This window comes from Nomascus leucogenys, chromosome 9 (genome assembly GCF_006542625.1).
Source record: "Nomascus leucogenys isolate Asia chromosome 9, Asia_NLE_v1, whole genome shotgun sequence".
NCBI lineage: Eukaryota > Metazoa > Chordata > Mammalia > Primates > Hylobatidae > Nomascus > Nomascus leucogenys.
This window is the reverse complement of record NC_044389.1, coordinates 61129372-61153810: the sequence shown is the minus strand read 5'-3', so window position 1 is coordinate 61153810 and position 24439 is coordinate 61129372. Positions and strand designations below refer to the sequence as shown.

Below are 24439 nucleotides of genomic sequence, written 5' to 3'. Positions count from 1 at the left end.
AAGCTGGTGAGAGCTTCACTTACTGATTTCACATAGGTTTATAAAGAGCCTACTCTATGACGGAGACTGGGCATACACAGATGAGAATTGCCCAACACGTTGCGCTGCTCAAACTAGTTGCTACAACAGACGTCCAAGCAAGCTACTGACATAGAATGAATGAAAGACGGAGTATAGCACAGAGAATAAGAGCATCACAGCATAGCTCCATGTGACTTTGACTAACTCATTTCTCAAGGCTCCTGCTTCCTCATCTATAAAACAAGGATCCAAACAGAACATACTGCATGGGGAGTTGTGGACACTAATTGGGCTGATGCATGTGAATTCTTAGGATAGTGCTGGACACGTAGTGAGGGCTTAATAAATCTTGGCTATAAGCATTAACATTAAGTGCTATGTTAAAACAACCTACAGGTGAAAACAGACTAAAGGCAAAGAGAAAGAAAATATCTCTGCTTGCTTTCATCGGACCTTTAATGATAAAGGGGATATTTGCATGACTTCTCAAGGGTAGCCATTGTCTTAATCATGCCTTTTTATTTTCTATATTTTTGATTCTTTGACATCTGAAACCAAGCAGATTTTGGAGAGACTGGCCCTCCCGGGGCTATATTCCTGGAGATAGTAAATGATTTCCTTGGGAGCGTGTCTTTCATATGCAAAATAACTAATCCAGAACTCACACTCCCACCACCTCCCTTATCATACTCTTACACTCCAGGCTACTATTCTTCTGCCTTGGGGCCAGGTACTAGACAACTAGAGACAGTCTCTATACCTCACAGACCACTGTAATTATCCCAACTAGCCAATCCTAAGCCTGCTTACCCTACTTCACCCATTCCTTTCTACTTACGTTAGAATGAAGTCTCTTGCCCATGTTCCCCCCATCACCTCCGCCTCCTGACTGACCCTGGTGCTCCCCTTTGTGGCCCTTTATGCCATGAGGTGCCCCTTCCTCTTCGAAGCTGTGAGTAACAAACTTTTCAATGGCAACAGTCTCCTGATCTTCTGGCCTCAACACATCGGAATAATAAAAACTACATGTTAAAACAACCAGCCATTTATCTCCAATCATTCATTTGTCATTGAGCCTCAAGTAGCTTCAAGTACTGGGGATACAATAATGAGTAAGACAAAGACCTGGTTCTTCATGCAGATAACCCTATGCATTTCAGGCCATCTTCTGCCCAATGGACAAGATCCACCAGACTGCAGAGACACCCTCTGAGTACATTCACTGTGCCTCAGCTGGTTTGGAAGGACCAGAAGTGATTTTTCACCACTGAGATCTCCATTGCCACCAACCCCTAATAAAATGTAACATAGAATCTTTAATATATATATGGAGCTAATGTTCAGCTGGGATGTCCTGGTTCATCAGTACTGGTGGTTAAAGTATTGAAATACTTCCATGCAGGTTGGTATATGGCTGTTACCCTAAGCCTTCCAGTGCTCTGCTGCAGCCTTGACCCCACCCCTAGCACCCTGCCCCACTCATAGCCTGACACCTACAGGCTAATACCCATACCAGGAGATTCCCAGGACTCTGCTCCTGAACTGAGGTCGATGCCATTCTCACTGGGCAGTGCCCCTGCCTTACTGGTTAATAAACATTTTGATCATCATCCCTGGATATACTACAGAGCTTTATTCAAGAGTACTTTTTAGTATATGATAAACAGAACCTAGAGACCCATATTTTTAATTAATGTTCTTTTTCTTAAATTAAATTTTATTTTTTAAGATTATAAAACAGCCCTATTATTGGGGAATCTGCCCCGATATTCATGTAGGTTCTTTTCTATTTTCCTTAAGCATCGGCCAGCTTGAGAAGTAAAGGGACAGAGTACAAAAGAGAGAAATTTTAAAGCTGGGCGTCCGGGGGAGACATCACATGTCGGTAGGTTCCGTGATGCCCCACAAACCATAAAACCAACAAGTTTTTATTAGGGAGTTTTAAAAGGGGAGAGAGTATACGAATAGGGTATGGGTCACAGACATCAAGTACTTCACAAAGTAATAGAACATCACAAGGCAAGTGGAGGCAGGGCAAGGTCACAGGACCACAGGACCCAGGCAAAATTAAAATTGCTAATGAAGTTTCGGGCACCATTGTCATTGATAACATCTTATCAGGAGACAGGGTTTTGAGAGCAACTGGTCTGACCAAAATTTATTAGGTGGGAATTTCCTCTTCCTAATAAGCCTGGGAGTGCTATGGGAGACTGGGGTCTATTTCAGCCCTGCAGTCTCGACCACAAGAGACGTGCACGCCCAGGGAGGCCAGTTCAGAGACCCACCCCCAGGCGCATATTCTCCTTCCCAGGGATGTTCCTTGCTGAGAAAAAGAATTCAGCGATATTTCTCCCATTTGCTTTTGAAAGAAGAGAAATATGGCTCTGTTCCGCCCAGCTCACCAGCAGTCAGAGTTTAAGGTTATCTCTCTTATTCCCTGAACAATTGCTTTTATCCTGTTCTTTTTTCAAGGTGCCCAGATTTCATATTGCTCAAACACACATGCTGTACAATTTGTGCAGTTAATGCAATTATTACAGGGTCCTGAGACAACATACATCCTCCTCAGCTGACAAGATTAAGAGATTGAAGTAAAGACAGGCATAGGAAATCACAAGGGTATTGAATGGGGAAGTGATAAGTGTCCATGAAATCTTCACAATTTATGTTTCAAGATTGCAGTAAAGACAGGCATAAGAAATTTAAAAAGTATTAATTAGGGGAACTAATAAATGTCCACGAAATCTTCACAATCCACATTCTTCTGCCATGGTTTCAGCTGGTCCCTCCGTTTGGGGTCCCTGACTTCCTGCAACATCTCTCCCTTTCTTTTTATATAAATGTGCCATGGCGATGAAGGCTTGTTCATTCTCTCAATTTTGATGCAGGATTCTTTGGCTGTTCCAGCACACCAAAAACAAGCCGATTAAACAGAGAAACATAATTCCAAAATTTACTACAGTGGAGCCCCCAATAGACTTAATCCAAGTCATGGGGTTTAATCCATAAAGATTTTCTGCCACCTGATCTAATGCCTCAGCTCCAGGCACAATGGATAAGTGAGCTTGAGAGGCTTCAAAAATTTGTTTCTTTAATTTAGTTATGTCCAATGATAAATTATCTTCCCTACCTAGAAGGTGTCCTTTGACCATTTCCCATGAATGATCAGTCTCGTTATAGGAATACGGGGTGATACAGAAATCCAAAGTATTCCAATCGCACTGCATTTGCATGTGATGCTCAAGACTCACTACCCGATCTCCACACCAACTAACAGACTGTCTTAAATCATTAATTTGATTTGCCAATTTTTGATCGATGCCTTGTTGAGAATTCCACATTTGGATGGAATTGGCTTGCCAATCATTAACAAAATGAGCTGTTTGAATGTATTGGTGTAATGCCATTCCGGCAGTGGTGGCCATTGCAGTGACTGTAATTAGGCCCATGATAACAGCGCATAAAGTGAAACAAATCTCTTAGATCTTTTTAGAATTCGCTGTAGCACTTCATTAATTAAATGTATTGAGGGGGAGGATTCCCAAGGTCTAGGTAAAGTTACCGGAATCCAGATTCCTTCTCGAGCTCGAACCAACATTACACTTTTCCTGGAGTCAAAATGGGAGTTAATACAAGTGTATAGATGACAATTAATGCATTGGACAGTTTGATTATTTGTCCAAATTTTGATATTTCCTACTAACAGCATGTAAGGAGGCTTAACACAACTCTGTATGGGAACAGTCGGGTTGGAGGTAAGTAAAGCAGAATGTCTGGGTCTACGTTGATAGATACTGAGAGAGTGGGACGGTAGTGGGAACAACAGTCAGAATAGGTTTTCCTTCCCATACTTGCAGTCCAGACATGGCAATAGCCAATTTCCAAAGTTCTGGGTGTTCTGGGCTCAGAATGGGGAGTATCATATGAGGCCTGGTGGGGGTAATGCCTTTATCTTTCCATTTTAAGGTAAAGAATGAGTTGATCCTCCTATGCAAAGTAGAATGATGATTCTCATTCTCCTGATAAGAAATAAAATAAGTAGCCTCCAGGCATTCCCTTCCACCAGAGGAGCAATTATTTTTTAAATAGCCCTTTGGTGCCCAGTCTATTACTAAACCATATGAGTCATTTTTTAATATTACTGCATGTGAGTTAACATAATCTTCCCAAATTAAAGTTTTAGATGAGCCCTCAAAATTTTTAGGGCATGGTTTCACAGTTAGGAATTTTTTCCCAAGTATTTTCAGACTCCTCTTAAAAAATGAATAAACTGATGTTTAAGAGAATATTATTATAAAAGAAGGATATACTTTAGCACCTTATTTAAGACATGTTTAACACAAAATGAAACAGTATGTAAAGGAAAGTGAGGTGGCAATACTTTAAAACACAGCTAAATAATATTGTTAACACAAAGCTTTGCAGGATAATATGGGGGAAGCATCTTGAAGCAACACATTTTTGCACACCTAAACATATGTCTGATGATACCATTAGGTTTATATCAGACTTTACAAGATTGCTAAAATCCCTAGCTCTTCCTGTTATACCTCCTTAATAAATAGGAAATCAAAATGTATCACTGTGGAATTGAAAACCGGAGAGAGTACAAACATTTCATTTCATTTGGTCACAAAATGAATGTAATAACCTTACTCAATGTGCACAAAGGTTATTTTTCAATTATACACAACAGGAAAGTAAAGAAGACAAACAAGTTGAAAGGCTCGTGGGCCAAGAAGTCCAGAAGAAAGTCCCTTTGCATCCATTAGATTTTAGAAATAAGCTCCAATGAACGTTGCCATGACAGTCTTCAGAAGACTTCATTGGAAATGTTTAAGAACTAACTAGATAATGAACTAGTTAGTTGCTGTGGGTACAGAGGGAAAAGGATACGCTGGATGACGATCCTCTTAAAGTATCTTTTTTCTCTATAATGCTCTGTTTCTGCAAGTACAGGCATTAACATCTGCATCCTTTAAAAAAAAAGTCATGAAATTTCAGTTCCGTGCTGGTTTTGGAAATATTGACACTATTTCAGTGACTTATATGAGGCTTAATCATTCTATGGAAGCTGATTTCACAGCAGGAGTTCTGTCTGAAGTCTAAGATCCTTCAAGGAAGACTGAACCCATTACAGAGCGTATATGGGAGATATCTGAAAGAAGTTCTATGAATAATTCCTCCATGCAATACTACATTTTCAGAGACTGGCTTTCCAGTTGATGGCTAAGTACATATATTTCTGAAAAAGGATAAGTGAGCTGCTTAAGCACTAACAAGTGTCCTTAGATGACTATAAAGTCCAGTCAACCTGACTTCAGCAAAAACTGTACCTAAAATAATTAAACATATCAATTTTCATTCATTCTATTTTCCATGTATATTTCAAACAACTGATACTACTATTGTTTTTCTTTTTAATGATACAACAAAAGTGATAAAGTGTCCCTACTTTCATATCATAGATTTCCTGGCTTTTCATGTCAAAAACAAATTTTGAGGGGGGCTTCTCTCAAAATATGATGTCGATATCAAAGTCCTCTAGACTCACAATGGGAGTACTGTGATAAGGGCTAAAAATTGAAATGAGTAAAGTTAATCAAAATTGATCTCCCCCTTACCCTCACCCTCCTTTTCCTTCTTCTCGCTACTTTTTGTTTTTTGTTTTTTCTTGATGAAGGGGTCTTGCTCTGTCACCCAGGCTGGAGTTCAGCACATGATCATAGATTTCTGAAGCCTCAAACTTCAGGCCTCCAGCAATCCTTCTACCTCAGCCTCCCAAACCACTGGGATTGTAGGTGTCAGCCACTGTGCTCAGTCTTTTTGTGTTTTCTTGTTTTAAATGAACATGATTGAACATCCCCAATCTCTCATTCTGACTAGATTAGAAATTCTTTAAGAGTAAAAATCACGTCTTTTTCATCTCTACGATCCCTGCAGTGCCTATCACAGTCCCTTGTCCCTGTCATGTCATAAATTCTCAATAAAGGAATTTCTGCTGACTAAATGGGTGGCCAGGTAGGTGTGTGTGGGGGTGGATAGATGGATGAAAGCATTGGCATCATACTTATCTAGTTCTTCTGTCTTTGAAAATGTCTTTCAGCCTCTTTCTCTAACCGCCTCATAAATATTAAAGCTTCCCCCAATTCCACCCTTTATCCTTCCTTTTCTTACTCTTGGGCAAACTTTTTCATAGATTTAATGATGACCTCCATGCTAGTAAGTCCTAAATTTATGTGTACAGCTTTGGCCTTTATCCTGAACTCTGATCACATAAATCTACTACCTAGGAGATATCTTTTCTGGGTGTTTCAAAAGTATCTCATATTCCTCACTTCCAAAATGCTACTCTGCATCTACTTCTAAGCTCATCCCATATACACTTAATGTAAATTGTGTATTTGGACGTCAGTCCAAAACTTTACTCACTATCTATCCCCAACCCCACATCCTACTCCCCTACCTGCTATTTCTTTTGTATTCCCTATCTCACTTGGTAGCTCCACCTTTCACCAAGTTACTCATGCTGAAACCTTGGAGTTATCCTACACTTTTACTTTTCTATCACCACAACCCATTTAAGCTCTGTTGATTTTACTTCCTAAATGTCTGTCAAATCTATCCCACCTTCCCACAGCCCCTTAACACAGATCTTCAACATCATTCATGACTTGGGTTAGTGCAGCAGCTTCCTAACCAGCCCTGCCCTGTTTCTGCCTATTTATCTGCCACACATTCACCAGACAGATCTTTATAAAATGTGAATTGACCAAATTTTTTCCCTACTTAAAATCTTTTAATAGTTTACCAGTAACAACAGTGTGAACTCTAAACTCCTTAGCACAGCGCACAAAGTACTTCATGTAATGTCCTCCACACACCCTGCATCTCCGGCGTCATTCTGCACAATTCTCCTCTTCGGACTTTATACTATAAGAATACCAAACACATTGTACTTCTCCAAATACGCCTTTGCACTTACTGTTTTCTTGGCTTAGAATGCCCTTTCTCACCTTCTTCACCTGGTGAACTCCCATTAATCCTTCAAAGGCTTAATCATGGAAAGTTTTCCCCCTACAAATCTTTCCTCACTACCTTCCCTCCTAGACAGAGCCCGTCTACTTTGTGCTATTTTGGTCCCTTGTGACTACTGCTATTACGGCATGTGTCATGCTCTTTTAATTATTTGCTTAGACATCAGTCTCTCCTAGTTGATCATGCTTTCCTTTAGGCGTGGTCTGTAGTTTTTTCATCTTTCTATCCCCAAAGCCTGGCACACCCATGCTATAAAAGCAAGAAGGGGAAAGTGAAGAAGACTGAACGTTACCAGAAGGCACCAATTTGTATAGCGCATGTCAGCAATCTAGGGACTACATTAAAAGGCATTGCTTAATATAGATTCCATATGCTTAATCAAATTAATGTAAGAGAATTCCAACTTCATAAACGGTAACATACTCTTAAGCTGTGCAGGCAGATTCCTGCCCACGTATTTCTTTAATTAAAACTCTTTGCCTTGAGGCCTTTGGTGAGTCTTAGCAACAACTAAATGATCAAAATACACAGAGCATGCTTTATTTCTTCCCATTCACCTAAACCAAGTTAATTAATTGACCAAAATAACTGGTGAATTATTTTTTTAAAAACTGATACTAAACCTGTAGCAATTTTGTGTAGTTTTGCTCTGTGCAGTAAGACCCAGCCCTAGGAGGCTGGAAACATTTAGTTGCTGAAATTCCCCTGATAAATCCCTGACCAAAGCTCCATCACCAATCTAAGTACAATGAAAAGACAGGGATGGGACTGCTGGAATGTTTATTATCACTGCTTTTTTAAAAAAAAAACACTGTGTTTGTTCTGAGATAATAAATTAGACAATGTGTAAGTAAAACTCATTATTGTTGTACAGAGTTCATTTTTAAAATAAAAACTTGTAATTTCTTCAAAATTATATTTAATCCTCATGCTGAACTACGTGGAAATTGAAAGACTCCATTATTAATTTACCACGGAATTGGGGCAATTACATGGCTAATCTAATCATCCTGACCATGTTCATATCCAGTCCCAGTCACCACTGCCAAATTGTTTAGTGGTGACTGAGCTGCATTATTAATTGGATGGCCTGGCCTGAAATTAAATTGTAAAGCTCTAGTGTGACATGCCAAAAAAAAAAAAAAAAAAAAGGAATTTAAGCTTAAATGAAAAGAAAGTAAGTAAATAAGTTCTGGGCAACTATGTCCTATATTAGAACCCAGTATCCCTTATTGCTAAATAATTCTTTACTTAGTTCCTTCTAAGCATCACTTTTTTCATCTATAAAGTAGGAGTAGATATATGCAAACTTTCAAGATTTTCAACAAAATTATTGTTTGTAAGGACTTTCTAAACTATAAAGGGATATATACCCACATGTATGGGTGTTCGTGTGTGTATGTTATATAAACAACTGTCAGAATTTATGCCATAAGATTAAAAGTAGTAATCTCAAAATGAAAGGGTTATAGGTAGTGTTGCTAAACACAAGACACTCAGTTATGAATTTCAGATAAATGACAAATAATATTTTAGAATATCTTATGCAATATTAGGGATATGCTTATACTATAAAAATTATTCATTTTTTAAAACTTGCTAAAGCCTGAATTTTTATTTGCTAAATCAAATCTAGTAATAGGTATTCTTTTTCTCTTTTTTTCCCTTACTTATACTTTTTAAAGTTTCTGTAATATGTATAATGCATGCAGTGAGAAAAAACAAAAATGAGGATATTTTACTAACTGTTTAAGAGAGAAAGAAGTATGCCACTGCTGAAGTGATATGCTGCTGCTTCTTTGATTAGAAGCTTTGCTTCTCCAAACTGTGGTCCAGGGATCAGCAGCATCAGCCTCACCTAGGAGCATGTTATAAACGCAGCAACTCAGACCTCACCCCCACCCAACTGAATCTCAATCTGCATTTTAACAAGATTCCCAGGACAGTCCTATGAGAAATTCTGTTCTAGAGAGACCTCAAATAAAAGCTAAGTCTGCAAAATAATTAAACCTTTTAAAAGAAAAAAAAAAATCCTTCAACCATAGTGGAAGGAGAATCAGAGGCTGAGCTGAGCAATTTAAACAGATCCAAGGAACATCAGTAGCAAAGTCCTCCAGGGCACATAGAGTTCTAGATCCTTTGCTCTGTCTGTCCATCCCTAGGCTGCCATGTACTGCCACACTGGTTGTCACTAGTGACTCCAGGAGGAGCCAGGCACAAAGGTAGCTATGAGAACAGCGCCCTTGCCGGTGTGCAGCAGAGAAACCCCTCCCCCTGCAGACTTCATCTAGATTCACACCCACAGAGGCATGGGAATCAGTGAAGGAAGACTGATAAAAAAGTAAAAAATGTTTTTCTGATGTTGTTTTGGAGGACGCAGGTTTTTATTAATTTGTTGTAATTTGTTTAGTTTTTTTGTGCAGGGGGCTGTGTTTTTCTTGGGTTTGGGTTTGCTTTTTTATGAAGTTACTTGAATCTATCAGTGCTAGCAAACACTCAGCTAAACTGGTGAGATCAATTTGATGAAATTACTACAATTACTACAATTCTTTTCGCTAATAGTAGTAATATTTAATAAATGTGCACAATTCGGATTGATTATTGAAAATGTCTCCAATCTTTTACAATTAGCAACAAACCATGTTTTGTGCCAGCAATTCTAGCCACACTTTGGAAACATAGAGGCCTTGTGGAAAAAGAAACATGAAGTCAAAGTTCTGCTTTCTGAAGCACCCAGTTCATTTTTTTTTTTTTGATGAGCCAAAGCACAGGACGAATGCATACAAGTGGCCATCCCCATATTACCAGAGCTCTTCTGCTTTCTAGCCACATCAGCCCATTCCTCTCTCCTCCATTACCTTGCTGGGGGCTTCCGGGCACAGGCCAGCATCCATGGGTTTTGTTGCTGCTACTGTTATTCATTCATTCATTTATTATTTATTATCTGTTTCTCTCACTAAAATACAAGTTCCCTGAGAAAAGGACTTTTCATTTGACCCGTTCGCAGTGCCTAGAAATGCCTGGCACCCGGGAGACACTCAACAAACATTTGCCGGAGGAATGAATAAAGACAGACTGTCCTCCAGCTTCCAATAAGTAGTGTTCCTTTTGATCACTGTTAATTTTAAATTTTTTTGTCCTCTCATCACAGACTCAGATTTTAGTCAAATATCTGTAGTATTGTTTTTTCATCCTGCACTAGGGTTTGTTGGTTGGCTCAAAGTAAAAACTGTTATGATAACTTCTGACACCACTTCAGTGTCTAAATAAATTGCTTCTTCCTATAACGAATCTGTCTCTCGCTTTTATTAGCTGCAGTAAAATTCTAATCACTCTGTGCTGTAGTCTCAAAGAAAGGAAGAAGGAGAGTTCTAGAAAACAGTTGTTTTTCTCTTCCTTACAGAAAGCATTTGAAACTAAAGGTGCTATAAAAGAAACCCTCAATAGTGCGTATGTGAGCACACACGCACACGCACACACGTACACACAACGCCCATCTAACCTTTTGAATATTCTGCAGAGAGGCAAGGATATTTCTGGGAAGATGTGGGAAGAGCCCAGTGCAATCTCATAGGACTCCCAGGCCTGATTCATAGACAACACTTCAGCAGAATTGAAAATGGAACAGATTATGGGAAGGCAGAAAGGTTTCCAGAGATACGGGATGACTGACAGGAAATACATCAATCAGCACACATAACACACAAGGTAAGGTTGGAAACAATTGGTAGTTGTGCTCAGTTTCCCAAAGGAATCTTAGGCAACTCAATTAACCTCTTTCTGCCACATTCTCATCACTTGTAAATTGAGTACAACAACCTACCTAGTGAGATTGCACAGGGATTTGCTAATAAACGTGAGCTATATGTATGATACCTAATAATATTATGTTAACGAGCATAAAGTCACAGGGCTACAAGGAACTCAAGAGGTCAATTCAGTCCTTTCACATGAGACCACAATTAAACCATTCTGGCAGGATTAGATTCTAACCTTTTTTTTTTTTTTTTTTTTTTTTGACAAAGTTTTGTTAACTCCAGGCTGGAGAGCAATGGTGTGATCTCGGCTCACTGCAACCCCCGCCCCCTGAGTTCAAGCAATTCTCCTGCCTCAGCCTCCCAAGTAGCTGGGACTACAGGCATGCGCCACCACGCCTGGCTAATTTTTTGTATTTTTAGTAGAGATGGGGTTTCACCATGTTGGCCAAGCTGGTCTCAAACTCCAGACCTCAGGTGATCCACCTGCCTCGGCCTCCCAAAGTGCTGGGATTACAGGCATGAGCCACCGCACCCAGTCAGATTCTAATCTTTTTAAAGGTGCCTGTATAAAGGGCTTCCCAGAAACCTTCCCTTTGTCAAGGATGTTTTCTTAAATGTAAGATGCTCTAATCCTGAAGCATTAGTATGCTATGCTTCTCTCCTGTATGGAATGGAGACTAGGAGCTGTACCACCTTGAACTCTTCAGCCACTGGAATACAGTAGCGTGATGGTTTATAGCATGAATACTGGATACTGGACTTAGATTCCCACTGGATTCTACTCTGTGCTGGCTACATGACTTTGAGCACATCACAACCTCAACTTCCTCAAGCCTCAGTTTCTGCTCCTGCACAACAGTTGTCTTACTGACCCCATAAGGCAGGCATTGAGACTAAGTGAGCAAAACTAGTAAGGCACTTCTCACAGTGCCTGGCTCATGGTGGGTATCAAATAAATGGTCATATTATTTTCTGGGCTAAAAAACCCTGGTCACTCTAATTTTTATTTATTTACAATTCTAACTATTTCTGAACCCACTCCGGATTCCCCATTTATGAATGTTTAATGTGGTGCTCAAAATTGTAAGAAGCACCTAACTGCGCTGAGTGGTTTAGGAAGATGTCACTTTGATTTTTCACGGGAGCCCTGTACCAACGGGAAAACCAGAATCATCAGGCTACAGTGAGGAATTTCCTGTGGGCTTTTCTAGCCTCTCTACTTTCAACCTGTGTGCCAAAAAAGCCAGGGGTCTCACGGGGCATCTCTCTGAATTCTTGGAAAGACTGGTGTTCCTGGAGGTCTAATTCCTCTGTGGTTTCCACTAAAAACCTCACGGTGCACAGTTCAAGGCTGTGTAAAACTATGCAGACTAGTTTCACAGATTCCAGCAAATCAAAAACCACTTCTGTAAAATGCGGGAGAGAGAGAGAGAGAGAGAGAGAGAGAGAGAGAGAGAGAGAGAGAGGAGGGAGGGAGAGAGAAGTTATGCTTTCTCTTTCTATTTTCTCCTTGTACTTTCCTCACATCAAGCAGGGCTAGGCACTATAATAATTTTCTTTAGGGGATATAGGTTTTGCCAGAAAGCGGAAGTGACTGGAGGAAGCTTGTCCGGCAAACCTAAACCCACGGAGGAGAACGGAGAAGCAATTAAACGGAGGAGAAAAATGCTTTTTTCCACCCCTTGCTCCCACCACCTCTCCTCCCACTGGAGTCTGTGGGGTTCCTAAGGAAAGAGCCACATCACCCTCCACTTTGGCACCTGGAAGTAACCAGACCACAGGGGAAGGCTGTGTGGCATGTACCTTAGGACGGCACTGGGACTAGGCAGCAACAATGACGCCCATATTCCACGAGTGGTTATAAAAACAGAGCCACAGGAGTTTAAATGGCCACAGAGAGGTTGGGCAATGCATACATGGGTAGAAACCAGGAAGTCTGGAGAGTGGTGACCTTCCCTTCAATTTCTGGGCACCATGAAAATCCCCTGGAGTCTGGAGCCTCCCAGGGAGCAGGGGATTCGCCATCATGTTCCAGGACACCTGAGTACATGGATGGAGGTTTGCACCCACGGAGCAGGAGGGCTTTATAATTTACCAGCCACTTTGACACTCCTAACCGTCTTTGAGCCTGGCAAAAAGGCTACGTGTCAGCCTATTCTAACACTGTGAATGCAAACACTTAGAGAGGTTAAGTGTCTGGCCCTGGGTCTCTGCATTTCAATTCTGCATCCTTCCTGCTGTGCCATATGACACCTTGTGCCTGAAATCTTTTAACCTAGTCTTGAAACCCATATTTCACTGTGAGGGTATATTGAATTGGAGGCCACTTCAGTGAGTAGACTTGTAGGATACAAAACTGAATTTGCAGGCTGCTTACTGTTATGTTACAAATATAAACACGCAAAGCTATGAATATGAAAAAAGACTCAGATATCATAACAAAATGGAAAAGGCAATTGGGTTTAGGTAGTGGGTGTATTATAAAATTTTTTTAATGAACATATGTTTACAATGAAAAATATAAATTAACGATTTTTTTTTCAGGTAGCTTTAGAGTCAAACTATTCACCCAACAGCAAGGCAGCTACTTGTGGGAACAGAAAGGAAACGATACCCTTCCCTTTCGTCTCCTCAGCCACTCATAGATGGCCTGGCTACTGAGTCAAATTATTTATTCAGGATGTCATCAATTCTCTGAAGATGATATGCCAAGGCAAACAGCAGAAATCACTTCTAAATTTTGACAGAAGTCCAGATTTTGCCCTGAATGGACCAATTCATATTCAGAGTAGCAAATTAGAAGAAATAATAAATGAAATTCTACAATGAGCTCTGAGTCTTTTGTAACTACATAGTGGTCCCTGAAAGAATTTCTGTCTGGGACTTCTGCGAATGGAACCTTGGAAAAGGTGGAGTGGAAGGGATTAGCTCTTTAAGATCATCTATGTTCACAAAGGGAGGGAGGCTATTGGTGGGGGCTACTCTTTTGCACGCTGGTCTCCTGCTTTATTCACAAGCATCTAGGAACCATTCTAAAATGAAACATAGGTCTTCCTGGCTTTGGTCCCACCTCACAGGATCTCTCAAGACGTAAGCCCAGAGGCTACCTAACACTTTCTCAAATCATGCTTACCTTCACATATGCCAGTGCTCTCCAAGTAAAAATGGGCTCTACACTGGGCTAGACACTCGCCAGAGGGGATGCCCGCCCCAGACAGCTGCTCCACTTGCAGTCCTTCCTCTGGCTTCTTACACCCAGTACAGTGAGAGGGTGCAGGACCCATACAAGCCAGGCAGGAGGAGTGACAGGCTGCAAATGGAAATAAAATGCAAAAAATAATCCAAGGATCAAATATATGTTGCAAATCTTTCATTAAATCAAACCCACTTAGAAAAGTTCACCAAATGCAGCCTTTCCCAGCATATTATTTTTCTAATGTTCTATACAAAGCACAGAGTGATAATAATGTTTGTGAAAGTTACAGTGAGGGGTGGCATTAACCAGTCACATCTCCCAGGTCCCATAAAGTCTGTCGGGCTAGACAACAACAACAACAAACAAACGAATGAGCAAAAACAGCAAACTGGACAATATTGGCTTGGTTCTCCAGAGAAACACACTCGCTAAATGATGATTTAACATTATGCCCTTGGTTTGTATTGCAGATTTTTAGAACCATTCATAGGGAGGCCATTACCGTATCTTTTGCAAAAATGGTGGTTGTGTTATTACCCATGAGTCATCCAACACCTACTACATAGGGGTCCAGGCAACAAATTCCTCTTAGAATTTTTGTGGGTAAAGTCTGCTTTTCTAGACAGTATTTTGCTTACCCTGGCTACTGGTGAAAAGCAAAGCCAAATAAGGTAGTCAAACTATCTGGTACCCACATTTGAATACAATTAACTCTCCTGTTCTTTAAAAGATTCTCTAAATTTTCTCTTCTGAAACAATTGTCACAGCTTTCCTGTTTCAAATACGTTCTTCTTGTAACTGTTCTCAAACTCTGTTCTAAGGTGCCTGATGCACAAATAAATGTATATTAATTTCACTTAATTCTAATGTACAAATAAATACACATTTATTTCACTTAATTAAAGTGTTTGTTCCCAATATTCTAGTTTCAAAATGTTTAAATGATATTGCCCTCCCAAGCAGCTCAAAGCCTTTATGGCAAACAGCTATTTAAGACACATGCGCACGTGTGTTTATTGCGGCACTATTCACAATAGCAAAGACTTGGAACCAACCCAAATGTCCAACAACGATAGATTGGATTAGGAAAATGTGGCACATATACACCATGGAATACTATGCAGCCATAAAAAATGATGAGTTCATGTCCTTTGTAGGGACATGGATGAAACTGGAAACCATCATTCTCAGTAAACTATCGCAAGGACAAAAAACCAAACACTGCATGTTATCACTCATAGGTCGGAATTGAACAATGAGAACACATGGACACAGGAAGGGGAACATCACACTCCGGGGACTGTTGTGGGGTGGGGGGAGGGGGGAGGGACAGCATTAAGAGATATACCTAACGCTAAATGACGAGTTAATGGGTGCAGCAAAACAACATGGCACATGGATACATATGTAACAAACCTGCACATTGTGCACATGTACCCTAAAACCTAAAGTATAATAATAAAAAAAAAAAAAGAATTTTCCATTTCACTCAGCCCAGAGGCATCGCTAGTGACTCTCAGTTTGCTCAGCACTATCATTACCAAAAAGAAATTCTTTAGGGAAAAACAAAATGAAGTCTAAGAAAAACATTAGCAAAGGTAAGAGAATAGAGAAAGGAGGAAATAAGAGTTCAATTTTGTTTAATTTAATATTCCCCCTAAAAACAGGCAGAAAAAAAAATCATAATGCTTTGAGTGTCTTCACAAATTTTCAAATAAAATTTTTTCAGATTAACCCTTTGCAAAACTATTGTAATGAAAAATGCGTATAATGTATGGATAGCCATAAAAGATACACTAGAAGAAAAGTTACACTGGAAAGTTACATTATTGAGAAAAAGTAAATCTATGTTCTTGTGGGATAGCCTCTCAAGAATGACGGTGACACCAACGATACCTTTGCAGACTCCATGGTCAGAGTAGAAGCCCTCTCCACAGTGGGGCAGACAGTGGCCTTGACGCAGAGTCTTGGGGGGGCTGCAGGCTGTACAGTGAGAGGCTGTGGGCCCAGAGCAGCTGGCACACGAGTTATGACAAACTGAGGAAGAGAGTGAGAGGGAGAATACCATGGGACAGGGCTGAATAAAGCGCCCACTTCCTGGCTGGGCTTCGCAAGCCTGGGACTCTTAGTCCCCTGTGGATGTCACATCAAACCAAGGGGAAAATGTGTTAGGAGGTGGTTACACTGTCAGAACTGCCCACGTGGCCCTTTACCCACCATTTAGCCATGCTCTACATATTGCTTATTAGCTACCCTTTATTTAATGTTTGTATTAAGCACTTTCTTTTTTTTTTTTTTTTTTTTTTTTTTGAGACGGAGTCTTGCTCTTTCGCCCAGGCTGGAGTGCAGTGGCGCAATCTCGGCTCACTGCAAGCTCCGCCTCCCGGGTTCACGCCATTCTCCTGCCTCAGCCTCTCCGAGTAGCTGGGACTACAGGCGCCCGCCACCACGCCCGGCTAATTTTTTGTATTTTTTAGTAGAGACGGGGTTTCACCGTGGACTCGATCTCCTGACCTTGTGATCCGCCCGCCTCGGCCTCCCAAAGTGCTGGGATTACAAGCGTGAGCCACCGTGCCCGGCCTGTATTAAGCACTTTCTACACATTGTCACTTTTAATTTTCCTAACAACATTATGAGGTAGGCATTATTCACTACATTTTATAGATGAGGAGACTGAGGTCTTGGAAGTTCAAAAATTTACCCACGATGACATGCTTTATTCATAGCAGGGATGGGATTTAGCCCTAGGTGTGTCTGGACCTAAACCTCACACTGCCTAAATGGATTAGAGCGGAAAGGCCGTGGGTTGGAGTGTTGGAAGCACTGGCATTTTGAGCAGTTTCTCCACCAATTCATCAACGCCCTCAGTCAAGCCTGGGTCTCTCCTGGCCTAGTTTTCTTGGCATGAGCACAGTGAAAGGTTGGACTAAATGATCATTTAAGATACTTCCAGCTTTGACATTCTAGGATTTTAAGTAACAATTACAGTAACAACTCTGACCACAACATAAGACAATGTCAGGAACACATGTCCTCTGCTTTGACCCTGGTGTTAATGGGGACATCTCTGACTCTAAGAGACAGGTACTGGTGGCATGGCCTGGCTGAGCCTCTAGCAGGGCTGGGGTCAGGAGTGAGATATGGGAAGAAGGCTCTGCAGGACTATGGTCAGGAGCTGGGGGCGGGTAGAGATGAGATGAGAACGTGGGGGTAGGACACAGAGGAAAGGTGGTGAACACTGGGTGAGTAAAGAGGTTGGCAGGCAAAGGGGGGGCTGCTAAGGAGAGATGTTGGGATGGGTCTAAACACCCTGCACTAACAGACAGTAGGTAGATGTGAGGATGTGGGCATATGTTTCAGAGAGGAGGGGAGATCAAGATGTCCCAGGCAACAAGAAGTTCTCAGAGTTACCTGTGAGGAAAGACACAAGTCAGGCATACATAAGGTAGAAATTTTATAAAGTCTCAAATGGGTATGTTTCATAGTTTAGGCTGTATAAGTCTGAAAGAAACAATATATAAGTAGCGCACAAAAAAAAACGTTTTCAATGGATACAGACTTTAGCTTTACTAGCTATCAAACTTGGTTTAACTTTTTCATTTTATTTTTGTGGTGTGTTGTAGTTGCCAATATATGACCTATGTCATATAAGAAATGATTCTGTTATATCTGCAACCTCAGTTAGTGATGGTTTACAAGTAAACAAGGACTGTATGTTAAAGATGTCTTGGGCATTTCAAAAGGACCAAATGAACTCTAATGATGATTAATATGCATAAGTCCTTAACGAAAGCACTCTAGTCCCCCAACATCCACCCATATCTCCCACTCCCATATCAAATACACATTGGCTTCATAATGAAAAAGCTATCTTTTAAAGTAATGCTTTCCCATCATACACTCAAGTTCCCAAATTAGCAACATATAACACCAAGTATAGTCAAAACATGTACTCAATACTTTTTGATGATGATGATGGTGACCCATCTCTTACCTTTGCACCTGCCAGTGGCATCAGCATAGTACCTGCCAGGGCATTCAGACATGCATTTCCCATCATGCAGCACTGTCTTCTCAGTGCAGGTAAGACACCTGGGGCTACTGGGGCCACAACTCTCACAGGATTGGTCACAAGCTAAGGGGAGGCAAAAAAAAAAACCCATCAGAGAAAGGCAATAGTGAGCAAAAGAAGCAGTGAAGTCTATTCTTTACAATATCCACAATGGGTATCAATATCATAATCTCATTTTCTGGCTACTCAGCGGAATTGTTTCCTTGATTCCAACATTTCATCGGACTCCGTGCTTTTTGTTTTCACAGTTGAAAGAGAATTGAAGAATTATTCATTGAACTAAGCATAGCAAAAACTCTCAGGCACACCCACCCGTGTAACCAACTTAATATGAGGTTTAAAGTTCAAATGGCCTTAGAGGTGCGGTTGCAAGGTTTATCAAATAAAAATACCAGATGCTCCATAAAATTTGAATTTCAGATAAATGATAAAGTTTTTTCGCATAAGTATGTACCAAATATTTTATCTTTTATTTTACCCTACTTGGACAGAGAATTCAGAAAGTCAAGACTCTACTAAGCAAGGTCATGCTACTAAAATTATGTTAAAATTGCTGAACTTCACACAGTCTTTCAGGATCCCATTCACTTATTCGTTTATCCCCTAACACATCTGTTAAGGTCTGTGTCAGGTCTTGTGCCAGGGGGTAGAAACACAAAAACCAAATCAACTTAGTTTTCACTTTAAGCAGCTGAGTAGTCTAATATAGGAAAAGAAATAGGCAATATTGGAAATATTTAAAATATCACTCAGATCAATCTATATAGGCACAAGGAAAATTCAAAAAAAAAAATGTGAGGGCAGGGATAAGAGATAGAAAAGTCAAGAAAGCATTCATAGAGGAGCGACCCTTGAGCATTGCCTTAGGAAGCATGGGACCATGTCAGGCTGATGGGAATGTACTCCAGGCTGAGACAGCAAAGTAAGCCAAGTCTCAGAACCTGGGAGGAGACTAGGCTGCCCAGGAAAACAGTGGTTTCGTTTGGCTGGAAAAGCGGGAAGGCCAGATTATAGAAACCTATGGCCCCACTCTGTGTCTAGATTTTCATCCTAGGAAAGGCAACAAGTTTGAATCCCTGCAGTTCTAAACACAGTAGAAACATGGCTGTATTTTTGTCTAAGAAAGATCATTTTGGCCTCAGTTTGGAGGGTGAAGAGAAGAGTTGGAAACCCCATTGGAAGACCATGGCAAAGAGCATGAATCAAGATGACTAGGGGTTGAATTAGAACTGTGGCGGTTGTGAGAGATTTGAGAGCAGTGAAGAAAAAACCATCTCACATGGCTTCCAGGGGTCTGTCTTGGGGGACAAGTGATGTCGCTCACACAGTACAAGAAGGAGAATAGGTGTGGGGGGGTGCCATGAGCTCAGTTTGAAACATGCACAATCCAGGGAGCAATGTAACTTACGGTTCTGGAGCTCGGGGGAGAGGTATGGGGTCATCATATACAAGCAATTGTTGAAACTAAAAATTAGTTGAGTGATTCAGGAAAAGTATGCAGGATAAGACAGAAGTAGGCAAGGACCTGGGTAGCACCAGCATTTAACAAAAGAAGAAGAAGAAGAAGAAAAAAAAACTAGTACAGGTGACCAAGAAGAAATGATCCAAAGATAAGGGAGAGAAAGAAGAGCATGGTGACTGAGAAGCCAAGGGAGGAAAAATGTTTCCAAAAGAAAGTCATGACAGGTGCAGAGAGGACAGATAAAATCTGAAAAGTTTCACTACGCTTAGGAACCAGGCTGTGCGTGTCCTGTGCCACACATTTCAGTGGAGTCATTAGACCAAATGAAAGTGAAGGCCATGATTATAAACTGTTCATTTAAAGGGCCCAGGCTGAGAATGGAAAAGGACAGGGAAACATATAATTGAAAGGGAAGAAGGTTGTTTTGTCTTTCTTATATTGTAAAAAATCAAGGCAAGTATAGAACCTGGAAATAACTTTTAAAAAAGAAAAGTTTGAATGATTGCTGAAAGAATACCTAAGAGAAAAGAGGGATGCATATTCAAAAGTACAGTTGACAGACTGGTTTTGAACAGAGCAGAGAAAGGCCTCCTTATGAAGGGTGGAAGGAGGTGAGGGAGAGTGCAGTCACAGGCAATTCTGTGACTCAATCTTTTCTATGCTGGTTAGCTAATGTCTTTAAAAATAAACAAAGCAAACCTTCCCGCTACAGAGAATCAATGTTTCAAAAATAGAGAACTGCTGAGATTTATTCTGTCTGTTCCCTTAATCCATCTACACCTTGCTAACCTCCTGAAAAATATTTTGAGAACATAAGAAAAAAGACGCTAAATGATGGGGCCAAATGTCCCATCTTGCATCCTGGAGAATTCAGCATCTGTTCACAGGCAAATGTGTAGTGTAAGAGAATGGGCTATGGCAATGACCTTAATATCAGGGAAAAAGAAAATCACCCCTGAACTCAGGACTGGAGCAAAGAAATGAAAATGAATCTGAAAAGCGTTCTTCCCTCCTACATGCCACAAAACCTCCTGAGGTTTCTAATTCTAGAACTGACATCTCAACAGAAGTGAGTAATCTAAAAGCTAAATACAATTTCCAAGAAATGAAAAATTGCAGCAATTTTTAGAAATTAGAATTGACCAACAATAAAAGCATTGCATATCAAACATTTTAAGATACACCTAAAGTTATACCTACAAAGAAATTGGTAAATCTAAATAAAATTATTAGGAAGATGTACTTTGTTCCCAAACTAATCTATAACTTCAATGCAATATCAATAACAATTCCAGCTGAGTTTTCGCTTGCTTGCTTGCCTGCTTGCTTGCCACCCAAGCTGGAGTGCAGCAGCACAGTCATGGCCCACTGCCGCTTCAATCTCCCAGGCTCAGGTGATTCTCCTGCCTCAGCCTCCAGAGGAGCTAGGACTACAGGCACACACCACCACACCAGGCTAATTATTTTTTTTTATTTTTAGTAGAGATGAGGTCTCATATGTTGCCCAGCCTGGTCTTGAACTCCTGAGCTCAAGAGATCCTCTCGCCTTGGGCTTTTCAAAGTGCTGGGATTACAGGTGTGAGCCACCACACCCAGCCCCAGTTGAGTTTTCTTAAGAATTCAGTAAATGTACTCTGAAGCTTATGAATAGCTAAGTCAACTTTGAAAAGGAAAGAAAGGGAATTTTCCCAATCAGATATTGAGACATACTACAAAGCCATAGAAATTAATGAACAAAATAGTTTGATAGTGGTACAAGAACAGAAATTTAGACTATGGAAATTTAGAAATTTCTATATCTTATAGCTCAGACAGAACTATGTGCATATGGAAACTTAATATATAATAAAGAGAAATAAGGAAGGCTAGGCTGAATCATGAAATGGAAAAAAATCAAACGGGACCCCTACTTAAACATATATATATATATACACACACACACACACACACATGACTATATATACATATATGACTATATATACATATATGACTAAATATACACATATATGACTATATATACATATATATGACTATATATACATATATATGACTATATATACATGACTATATATACATATATGACTATATATACATATATATGACTCTATATATACATATATATGACTCTATATATACATATATATGACTCTATATACATATATATGACTCTATATACATATATATGACTATATATCTACACATATATATGACTATATATCTACACATATATATGACTATATATATAGATGACTATATATATAGGACTATATATATATGGACTTCAGATGGATCGACAACCTAAGTTAAGATAAAACATCAAATTAATAGAAGAAAAGACAGAATAATTTATTTTTTAACCTTAGCAAAGGTCTTATTAAAAATTCAAAAGAAAAACCTTAAAGCAAAAAATAATGAATTAAAGATTATTGTTTAACAAAGGCATTATATTCAAAGTTAAAAGACAACAGGGTGAGAAAATTTGCATATTTAAAACTGAAAAAAAGGCTACTATCTATAACATACAAGGAAACTCCATAAAATAACTCCATAAAAGGAGGCAAGGTCAATAGAACAATGGGAAAAGCACATTTAAGAAGAAATCTACAGAATAGGAAACTTCAAGACCAACAGGAGTTGAAGATATACTCAAACTCATTAATCATCAGAAACAGGCAAATTTAATGGGTTGAACCTTTATACCTCTTGACCAGAAAAAATCAGAATCTTGATCATGCCAAGTGGGGGCAAGGATGTGGAGATGAGTGAGCCCTCATGCTTGGGAATGTAGATTGCACAGTGATTCTGGCAAGTAACCTGGCACTACTTGGTCAAATGAAGAATATGCAGAGTCAAAAAACCAACCATTCTGCTCCTGAGTATAAATCCCAGGAAACTCCCTCTAGAGCTTTACAAAGGAACACATTTGAGGCTGTTCCCTGGTGCTCTGCAGTGATGCAGATGGAGAGAAAGGAGGGAGTCCATCACTGGGAGCATGGATGGGTAATATGAGGAGGGCACCCCAGGGAGTGCTACATAGCAGTGAGAAGCGAAGGGCTAGGGGAGAGAACAACATGGTGCATCTTAAAAACGTACTGCTGAGTGAGAAAAGAAGGAAACAGCATGCACTTTGTAACATCTCACTTAAGAAAATTAAATACATATGCACTCAAGATAAAAATACCCAGTTAGGTAAGCTCATAAAAATAAAAAGATTTTAAAAAATGGTTGCATGGGTGCAAAAGAGAAATGAAGATTATAAAAAAGAAAAGGGAGAAAGAAAAAAGGAGGGAAGAAAGAGAAAGGAAAAAAAGAGAGGGAACGACTAACAGAAACCTCTGATTTATTATGCTTTGATTTATTATGTTAGCTACAGTCAGAAAAGCCCTTCATAATGGCATAAATAATTAAAAGATAAAAGAATGAGGAGGTTTCCTCCTTTGAATTGCCCCACTCTTTATATCTAATATTTGTAGAACGCAATACACGTACCACAGGTGAACCTGGTTACTGTAAGATCTTTCAGCCAGGGCATACCACCCTTCATAACAGGCTATGCTGGTTTTTTCTAAGCACTTGACTTTGAGATTTCTACAGATACAGGCTGGTAGGTTATAAATTATTAAACCCATACCAGCCGGTCTTTATCTTGAATAGCATTAATCTGAAATGGAAATAAGTCAGCATTATCAGCATCCGACGTCTTAATTAACATTCCGATACCAATCAGTGAGTTGGTTCACTGTTGTTTTAGAAAATATTTCTGTGAACATTTCTGAAGTCATTTTGATACAAACTTGGAGAATAGTAACAATTTTATAAAAAGTGTAAGCTCCAGTTTTGTGTATCAAAAGGCCTGTTGGTCAACGCCAGTGGCATCACCAACTCTTGGCTAAGCACATGACATGTGTTTAGTAATTACTTGTAGATCTGTTGATTCATTGGTTGACTAATGTCAGCTCTGATCCATCCTCCTGCCTGGAAGTTTCCTTCAGTTGCTTTTCAAAATGTGTACAGATAAAGCAGATTCCCACCTCTCACAGCCTCAAGTCTCACATTAACTATTCATCTTTTTAAATACACCGCTTCTCCAGCAAAAGTTGCCTTCTCAATCCAGATAATGTAGAGTCTCAGTGGCAGGTCAGTGTCACTGTTCCTCCATCAGTGACAGTAACCAGCATCCCAGGGGACTTAAAGGGTAAATGCCTTTAGGCCCTTGGATTAGTGCAAATTTGACATCTGTCAACCTTTAGAGAATACATCTGGCTTAATTGAGCAGGAAAGTGATGCTGGCAGAAAAAGATTAACATGCTCAGCCTAATGGCAGCCTGGCCTTTCTTTCCTTATTCTCTCCTGAATCCACACAAAAGCCACCTGTGACTCATTGATACCAAGTGAGATTTTTCACACTGGCAATACTGATGGATCCCTGCACAGCTTTCAGCAAGCAGCTCCCAAGGGCTATCTCTCTTCTCTAAGACAAGTGGATTTGTCAAGTCCCTAAAATCATCTCATTTTTGCTGTTGCCCTGCTCAGTGAACAAAATGAGGACAATAACTCAAGAAAGTTTTATGAGCTACACATTTTTATTGATTTGGTGGACTTAGTTATGAAAAGTCCTCCTGGCCTCTCTACAGGTATGACCATCAAAGTAAACTCAATTCAAACCTTTCATTTACTGTCAGGATGCCTGCAGACCTGGCAATGTCCACAGGGATAGTCAGCTCATCCAAAGACTGACAGAAGACACAGAAGAAGGTGCAGAAGTGGAAAGGGGGAAAGGATAATGAAAAGGAAAATAAAAAAAAAAATAGGTAGAGGTGCATAAGCAAATACCACATTATAATGGGCAGTAGAGTGGTTCCCAGGCAGTTAAGACCCAGAGCCAGAAGATC

At 40.0% G+C, this 24439-nt stretch overlaps 1 protein-coding gene across 1 annotated transcript in view; it reads right to left on the bottom strand.

The window, feature by feature from the left end:
- Window positions 1-24439, bottom strand: part of FRAS1 (Fraser extracellular matrix complex subunit 1) — a 458426-nt gene that overhangs the window by 203275 nt on the left and 230712 nt on the right. The window contains exons 16-18 of the mRNA XM_030819038.1: window positions 18008-18148; window positions 15910-16050; window positions 13951-14127 (exon numbers count right to left, since the gene is read on the bottom strand). Of these exons, the coding sequence (XP_030674898.1) occupies window positions 13951-14127; window positions 15910-16050; window positions 18008-18148 (459 nt within the window). The remainder of the gene's footprint in view (window positions 1-13950; window positions 14128-15909; window positions 16051-18007; window positions 18149-24439) is intronic.